Raw genomic sequence first — 9,437 nt, 5'->3', positions numbered from 1 at the left:
CTAAGGACAGGGATGCATAAAATTTCTACAGTGACTTGGAAAGAGTACTGAATTCTAGGACAGGGGATTTGGGTCTTTTTTGTGATTCTACAGCTGACATGTTGGGCTTTTGTTTCCTTGTGCTTTAAGTGAGAAGTTAATCTTGTAGGTGTTTGATGGTCCTTCCATTTGCAGGGGTTACATGAATGTGGATTGATTACCGGAGTTGATCTAAGAATTTTTGAAAGTATATCATAGATCTCAAAAAGAGTGCAAAGGAAAGACTAAGGCCAGAAATGGTTTATTTTTATTATTATTATTATTATTTTGTGTGTGTGTGTGTGTGTGTGTGTGTGTGTGTGTGTGTTCATATTTGGGACAAAAGGAAAGTCTAGTGCCAACCCAGAACATTAGCTGCATTCTAGGTAAGAGGTAAATGTGGAAGATTTAAAAGTCATCTTTGTCAGAAGGCAGCTGAGGTAACTAAAGAAGGATTTTCTTCCCTCAAGAATACAGAGATAATTCCATTGGTGGTGTTTACGGTTGCCTCGTTTTCCATTCAGGGGGAAATTATATAATTAGGAGTCACACTGACAGATCTTATGAAGACACAAATCATTCTAAATTTCAAATTAAAGATCACCTTCAAATTGATCATATACATTCTCAATTGTATTTTAATAATATTAAATTACGTTTCTATCTACTTAGAAAAATAATAATATATCAAATGAAGGTGGTTTCTCTACCTGAAAAGAAATTTAATATTTGGGAATTAGCCCTACCTGGTTTTGCTCAGTGGATAGAGCATTGGCCTGTGGACTGAAGGGTCCTGGGTTTGATTTTGGTCAAGGGCATATGCCCGGGTTGTGGGCTCATTCCCCAGTAGGGGGGCATGCAGGAAGCAGCTGTTCAATGATTCTTTCTTCTATCTCTCTTTCCCTCTCCCTTCCTCTCTGAAGTAAATAAAAATATATTAAAAAATAACAACATGTAAACCTATTTTAGAAGAAAAAAAAGATTGGGGAATTATATGCATTTAATTTTTTAACTTTAAGTCTAAGGAGAAAATAATAGCATTTTCTTAAATATTAGTTAAATAATTTTGAGGATGTTGAGAAATACAAATACTGTATAATTATTAGTAGTTAGTTAAAAACTCATTTGTTATGAAGAAATTTTTGAGGTTCTCATCAAACTGTAACATAAAATAGGAAAAAGAAGTAAGCTGATATATCTGCACTGACAGCTAAGAACAAATCTTAAACTCATATTTGTGTGGTATCTGATATTTTTTTCTTCCTAATAATGAAAATATACATATTAGTACAAATTTAAATGAATTTTTCAATTTTAATAAAATTAGCTTCATTTATGTTCCCTTGATTTTTTTTTATCATCTTAGTTTCTTCAGATATGAATTGTTTCAAAAGATGGTGAGAAAGTAATATTATCTGTAAGTAAAATTTATGGTAATGCTAACTACCAATGAAAATTCCCTTTACCCTATGTTAAGATTAAATTAGACACCTAATATATATTTTAATATATTGGAGAAAAGAACTTTTTGGATGAAGCAGTGGGCATTACTCTTAAAAAGTGATAGCATGGATAAGGAAAGAATTGTGAGAAATTAAAAATGCCTTCAGAAATCTGCAGAGCACATTAAGAACATTCCTGGTTTACCATTTAATTAGTCATTAAAGACCCTAGGGTTTTATTTGAATTTTTCCAAGGCACTAATTTCAATGAGAAACTGTGATATTCTTGTAAGAAGTTGTAGGAATTAGCTCAAAAGTATGCAAAGGAACTGCCAAGCTTCTACATCTTGACTTGATTTTGTAGTACTCTATTTTGTCTAGTCCATATTTTATGGAGAAAATTATATGCTCTGTGAATTTTGGATTATATTAAGTTCTCTGAATCTCTTCAGAATGTCCAAAACCTACATTATTATAGGTTTTGATAGTCTGGGTAATTTTATGAATTGTGACATATTTAATCTTTAATAGAAATTGAAATTATAGGAAAATTGTGGCAGTGAGATATACATTACTAAAAGTTTTTAAAGGGGATAGGCAGCGCAGAAAGGTATAACTAAAAAACAATGTACATGGGAGTATGGTTATGACTGTATATCCTAACTAATAAAAGAGTAATATGCAAATTGACCATCACTCCAAGACACAAGATGGCCGCCCCCATGTGGTCAAAGATGGCTGCCCCCATGTGGACACAAGATGGCCACCACAAGATGGCTGGAGGGAAGGGCAGTTGTGGGCAGTTGGGGGTGACCAGGCTGGCAGAGGAGGGCAGTTGGGGGAGACCAGGCCAGCATGGGAGGGCAGTTAGGGGAAAACAGGCTGGCTGGGGAACAGTTAGGGGTAATCAGGCCTGCTGGGAGGGCAGTTAGGGGAAAACAGGCTGGCTGGGGAGCAGTTAGGTGTCATTCAGGCTGGCAGTGGAGTGGTTAGGGGGTGATCAGGCTGGCAGGCAGAAGCAGTTAGGGGCAATCAGGTAGAGGCAGGCAAGCAGTTGGGAGCCAGCAGTCCTAGATTGTGAGAGCGATGTCCAACCACCCATTTAGGCCCGATTATGGCAGTCAGACATCCTTCAAGGGGTCCCAGATTGGAGAGGGTGCAAGCTGGGCTGAGGGACACCACCCCCCCACCATGCGTGAATATTGTGCACCAGGCCTCTAGTATTATATATCATCATAGTGTCAAATTATACTATCATTAAGTAGATTTAGATATGGTAGAAATGTAAGTTCCACCAACCTTTATATGTGTAATATTCTCTATCTTAGGAATGAGAAAGCACTCACTGTTTGCGATTTTCCACAAAATATATTGCACTAATCAGAATACTCCTGTCCAGGTTAACAAAAATCCCTTAAAGGGTTGTAACTTAAAAGAATAAAAAAAATAAATAAAAGGCAAATATGTCTGCAGATAATAAACAATATCTCTACATATTACTTAAGACATTGTTATTTTATAGTTAAAAACAATTCTCAAATAAATTTTAAACAGCACGTTGAAGTCCAAGTATAATCACTGACTGACCTGACTGAACCTTGGCTGCTCCAAACCTACCTCAAGTCCTCAGTCCTCATTTCCTGGCACCTTGTCTCATGTCTCCCATTTCCTGGGTTATTTTATTCAGATCTTCAGGCTTAGCTACCATCTTTAGGGATGTATCTTTTTTTCAGAAGATATAATGATTAATTAAATAAATTCTGCTAATAGTAAATATTTGACCTTACGCTTCCATTTTAGTGATTTAGCTTCTGCCCTGCCTAAGACCAGTTTAACTCCTATGGCTTATTTTCAAGAAAAGTCCCCACTTCCAGCTGGTTCCTCTGTGCCTGAATTCTTGACTTGGTGTTGACTCTGCATCCTTTAGGCAATTGCCCTATTCCACTGAATTGTTTCATGGCTCAACTGTATATGTACACAACCTATCGGTTCTTGTTCTTTGGAGAACCCAGGTAACAAGTTTAGCTGTTTTATAAATATAAGTTATTCTAAATAACTCTTCTAGCCAAAATTATCACCACCCAGTGGGTATAATTTCTTCCATTCTTCCATGCACTCAATTTTTATATTTTACTGGAAAGTGATGCTTTAATTTTTTGGTACTGATTATCATCTTAGTGTAAGTCACAGTGATTCAAGATATAGGGCAATAGGATAGATTTAATTATCATTAAATAGCTAGAAAATGTTAGATATATACAAAGCAGGAAGAAGAGGGCCTCTTGTGATTGTACTACCCAGGTAATAGACTGAGGATGAAAAAGAAAAAAACACATACATTTTCTATTTTACCCAAGTGAACCTTCTTGGGGAATTAACAAACAGACAAACAAACAAAACCCAAAACAAAACACCAAAAAAAAACCCAAGCAAATAAAGCCAATTATCAAAAGTGATAGTCATTTTTAAAAAATATATTTTATTGATTTTTTACAGAGAGGAAGGGAGAGTTAGAAACATCGATGAGAGAGAAATATCGATCAGCTGCCTCCTGCACACCTCGTACTGGGGATGTGCCCGCAACCAAGGTACATGCCCTTGACCAGAATCAAACCTGGGAGCTTTAAGTCCGCAGGCTGATGCTCTATCCACTGAGCCAAACCGGTTAGGGCAGTGGTCGGCAAACTGCGGCCCGCGAGCCACATGCGGCTCATGAGCCACGGTTTGCCACTCTGTTGACTAATGAGTTTGCTGGCCACTGGGTTAGGGTGATAGTCATTTCTAAAAATTTTTTTCAAGTCAGTTATTTTAAACCTTAGTAGGTAAATTGAATACCTAAATATTATATGTAATGATACTCTGAATCAAGAAAGAATTCAGAGATGAGATTAAAAGCAGGACCATATTGCTTGATATAAAACTTTTCAGAGCATGAATGGAGGAGTAAAACATATTGAATTTTGTCAAATATTACGTTTTATTTTATATATTGTTCCATTTATAATCCAGTTTAATATATAAAACTACTTTATTATTTGGCTCTCTGGAGAAGAATATTTCATGTGAAAAGTCATACATTAAAAAAGGGCCAAGGGAGATATGTTTTATATATATACTAGAAGCCCGATGCACGAAGATTCGTGCTAGAATGGGCTTTCCTTTCCCTCTGCTGGCACCGCCTTTCCACTCCAGCCCAGCCCCTTTCCGCTCAGGCCCCAGAGCCGCCTCTTTCCTCTCCAGGAGCCACCTCTTTCTGCTCCAGCCCCACCTTCCCATGCTGCCCAGAGGCCCTGAGAGACCGGGCATGGGGCAGAACGCCTGCGTCATCGCCATGGCTATGATGCAAGTGTCCTGCCCCCATCACTCAGTGCCTGTGTCCCGCCCCCATCACTCAGCACCAATCTTTGTTGGGTTAATTTGCATATCACTTCTGATTGGCTGGTGGTGTAGTGGAGGTACGGTCAATTTACATGTTTGACTATTATTAGGTAAGATATAAAACATATTTCCAAAAATAGGATGGAATTATATGACAGAATGGATCTACAGAATGAAGATTCATTATCTTATCTTATTAAATATAGTTATATTTAATATAACTATTAAATATAGTTATGTTTAATAACAAGAGAAAACAATGCTACTGTTCCATAAAAATACCTTAATGAGTTTGGCAGTGATCACCTTCTTGCTAATATCAAACTATTCACTTTTTACAATTACTCTTTCAGTCTGGCTTCTTTATTATTGATCACTCACTTCTTCTGAAAACATGTCCCTTCCTCAGCTTTCTTTAAGCAGTAATTTAACTCCTCTGCCAGCTTCCCTCCCGGGTCTTTTGCTTCTCCTCATATGCCTTTTCCATTTTGTTCCTTTCAGTCCACACTCTAGCCTTCATTGAACCCAGTTATTGCAATGGTATATGGTTTACCTGCCCCAACATGATTGACCCATTGTGGTACTACTTAACCAGTTTCCAGGCTGGATAAGTTAACAAAACCATCCTAGATATTTTATTTTCCTTCATTCTGTAGATCTATTGTCATGTAATCCCATCTTATTTTTTGAAATATTGTATATTCACACCTTTTAAATTTTCACATCTCCATTATTCAGCCAACTCTATAGCAATGTGTTCCTGGATTGCTATCAGAGATCTTTGGTGATATTTTTTTAATCTAGGTTGCCCAGCAACACAATCCAACTTGCAATTCTCCCCACCCCATTTAATATTCACACATCAATTAAATTGTCCAGTCAATATGTACTAAATTCCCATTATTTACAGAAGTCTGTGTTTGACATTATATGACACACAAAGCCAAAGAATATAGCAAGACACCTAACCTTCAAGAAGGGTTCCATTTATTAATAGAATAATACAAATAGCTAATTAATGGAATGTATACAATTGTATAATTATATGCAAAGATTTCTAAATAAGTTACAATATCAAGCAAGGAGAGCAAATGTCAATTTCAATGGGTTTTTAGAATATGTGTTGCATTTAAACAGGCAGAATTTTTAGAATAAATATTCAGGGTATAAGAGTTCAAGAATAGAAAATGTAGGAATTGAATGCAGTATTTTAAAAGCCTTTGAATAAATTTACTTGGGGATAAAAAAAAGTAGAAATAGAAAATTAAAGATTGAAAGTGACGGTTGAGACCAGACTATTGACTAATTGAACATAGATTGATAAATATATAAAGTGATAACTATGATAAATGTATAAATACATAGATGAAAACAAAAGAAGATGTATAAATATCAAATAGATGAAAGAGAAATGGGTAGATAAATGGATAGGCAGAATGCTAGATATAGAAAGAACATTATGTATGAAGATACAGAAATTTAAATGGCTCCAGGAGAGATTTCAAGGAAATTACTTTGATATTATTTTAATATGCAAATTGACCATACCTCTGCTATACCAACAAGCCATGCCCACCAGCCAATCAGGAGCAGGTATGCAAATTAACCCAACCAAGATGGCTGTGGCCACAGAGAGAGCAGGAGGGAGGCTTGGGTTTCCCCAGCGATGGAGGAAGCCAAGCTTTCCGCACACCCTGGATGGCCCAGGCCTCCACTCCTGGCTACAAAGTTTCAATTATAGAAGATAAATAAATCCCAACAAAAATAACGGCAGCCACGGAGCTGGAGAGAGCAGGAGCCAAGCTTCCTGCATACCCTGGCCAGCCCTGGACTCCACTCAAGGCTACAAAGTTTCAATTATAGAAGATAAATAAATCCCAGATACCAGGGCCTCCGCTTGGGTCGCCGGGGGGCATGGCTGGCCTGCAAACCACCACAGGCCCCTTGCCCAGGCTGCCCCATGTACCATGCCCCACACCACCCTGATCCAGGACACCCTTCAGGGCAAACCAGCTGGCCCCCACCCATGCACCAGACCTCCATCCTATCTAATAAAAGAATAATATGCAGATTGACCATCATTCCAACACACAAGATGGCTGCCCCCATGTGGTCAAAGATGACTGCCCCCATGTGGACACAAGATGGCCACCACAAGATGGCCAGCAGGGGAGGGAAGTTGGGGGTGACCAGGCCTGCAGGAAAGGGCAGTTGGGGGGGACTCAGGCTTGCAGGGGAGAGCAGTTGGGGGTGACCAGGCCTACAGGGGAGGGCAGTTATGGGTGACCAGGCCTGCAGGGGAGGGTAGTTAGTGGCAAACAGGCTGGTAGGGGAGCAGTTAGGCATCAATCATGCTGGCAGGGGAGTGGTGAGGGGTTGATCAGGCTGGCAGGCAGAAGCAGTTAGGGGCAATCAGGAAGGCAGGCAGGTGAGCAGTTGGGAGCCAGCAGTCCTGGATTGTGAGAGGGATATCCGACTGCCCATTTAGGCCTGATCCTGGTAGGCAGTTGGACATCCCTCAAGGGGTCCCAGATGGGAGAGGGTGCAGGCTGGGCTGAGGAACACCCTCCACCCCCCGTGCATGAATTTCATGCACCAGGCCTCTAGTATACAGTATATATATATATATATATATATATATATATATATATACACATAAATATATATATTAGTAGCCCTGCACATGAATCCGTGAGCCAGTAGCTCGCTGCTGCCCTCCAGTAGCTCTCTGTCCACTGCCCCGCCCTCCTGTAGCTCCCCTTACCCCCCCCCGTCCCCCTCATAGCTTGCTGCCCTGCCCCCTCCTATAGCTCTCCACCACCCCCTTGTAGTTCGCTGCCCCACCCTCCTGCTGATCCGTGATCCAGTTATCTGGTCTTTATTCCTTATTACATCATTATTATATAAGATATATGATTAATTATTATTATTATTATTCCAAATGTATGGCCTGTGAGACCTGTTGTTCATGTGTCTTCTCCAGCAGCTGGGGCATCCCCACCTTTGGTGTTTCTAGTGTAAATGACTTGAGCTCTGTGCTTTGAAACTAGTTTAATAAGTGCTATACTAAGGAGCTCCTGAAGGGCTGCCCTGGCCAAGGAGCCACAAGTCTTCAGTCTCTTCGAGACAACAGCTGGCGTTATAAGCTTATAGTTGGGAACTTCCTTCCAGAGTTTGTCACGTGTTGCTTTGTCTGGAACTTTGCCTTTGGACCACTTCTTTTTGGCCTTGACCCTGGACTTGTTCACGGGGTCTTCGTCTTTCTTGGTTGTTTTTCCAGCATCTTTCTTCTTGTTGTTGTCCTTGGGCGGCATTGGGAGACTCAGAGCAGGGCGTAGCCACTGCCTCGCAGATATCAGACCAAGAGGAAGCACAGCTCTCCACCCCAGAAATATTTTTGTTTGTAGGTGAACTCTTGAGAAGTTGAGCAAGTTCTCCTTAGGGGACCTGCAGTTCAGACTGAAGTAGAAGGCATTTCACCGAGGACACCATAACAGCATTAATTAATTTATTTTCTGCACTTATATTTATTTTCTCAAATAAATTATAATATGGTATGTCTCATACTTTAAAAGTCTCTCACAATACCCAGAGTGAAAAATTCTTATTTTTTTCTTGGTAAATATTCAAGTGATTGAGTGTAGTGATTGCATAGATTCTTAAGAGTCTATTTAACCTAGGACTCATTATTGGCTTAGTAATAACTTTTAGATAAGAAATAAACACTTTTCATTTGTTTTATCTATTCAAACCCTGACAAAAGTTCATATGGAAAGATTTAAATACCAACTTTCAAATTTAAATAAGACATTTTACATTTTCTATGTCCTGTGTAGACAGTAAAAAAGACAACTTTTTTTGAATCAACCCTTTTGTTCATCATTTGATAAAAAAAATTCTGTTCTCATTTGGGTATTTGTACCTAGGATTTATAACCAAGATAATTTTCTAATGAAAAAAATGTAAATTCAGTGATGCTGAATTCGATCAAGCTGAAAGTTAGACTTAAAATTTCTAAGTGAAATAAATGTTGAATATTTATTGTGATAGATATCCAACTATCTACATTTTACTCAGTATGGTCGTATATTGGCCTTAAAATAAATAATGCATTTTTCCAGTCTCTCAACAGTAAGCAAAATGTAGGGAAAGGAAAGATTGTGGTACAAATAGTTCCAGTAAAATTGTTCATTAGGAAATACATATCAAACCTCTATAACGTGTTTCCAATAGTATAGAGCAGTGGTCGGCAAACCGCGGCTCGCGAGCCACATGCGGCTCTTTGGCCCCTTGAGTGTGGCTCTTCCATAAAATACCACATGTGGGCGCACACGTACAGTGTGAATGAAACTTCGTGGCCCATGCGCAGAAGTCGGTTTTCGGCCTGGGCGAGTCTATTTTGAAGAAGTGACATTAAAGAAGTGGGGGTGTTGGTCAGTCGGGTGACAGGAGACGCAGCGCAGGTGGGCTGCGGGATACGCAGCGTGGGGGAGGCGCGCGTGATTCATGCAGGAGTTGAGTGAGCCCGTCAGCCAGCAGTCTCATTGCGCAGTGGTTAGTGCTGGTCGCGTCCGCAAATCCTGTGCAGGTGACAAAAGT

The 9,437-nt window shown here is 39.5% G+C and overlaps 1 protein-coding gene across 1 annotated transcript; it reads right to left on the bottom strand.

Annotated features, from left to right (window-relative positions):
• Positions 1 to 7,804: 7,804 nt before the first annotated feature.
• LOC308241332 (small ribosomal subunit protein eS25-like) lies at positions 7,805 to 8,152 on the bottom strand (the record flags this gene model as incomplete). The annotated part of the gene is made up of 1 exon (XM_080654721.1): positions 7,805 to 8,152. One exon carries the CDS (start codon positions 8,150 to 8,152, stop codon positions 7,805 to 7,807), a length of 348 nt encoding a protein of 115 aa, XP_080510847.1.
• Between the last annotated feature and the right edge of the window lie 1,285 nt (positions 8,153 to 9,437).

The sequence above is a fragment of the Plecotus auritus genome, assembly GCF_963455305.1.
Source record: "Plecotus auritus genome assembly, chromosome: 2".
In the NCBI taxonomy this organism is placed as follows: domain Eukaryota; kingdom Metazoa; phylum Chordata; class Mammalia; order Chiroptera; family Vespertilionidae; genus Plecotus; species Plecotus auritus.
The sequence above is the reverse complement of the archived record's forward strand: the minus strand, read 5'-3'. Positions and strand labels throughout refer to the sequence as shown.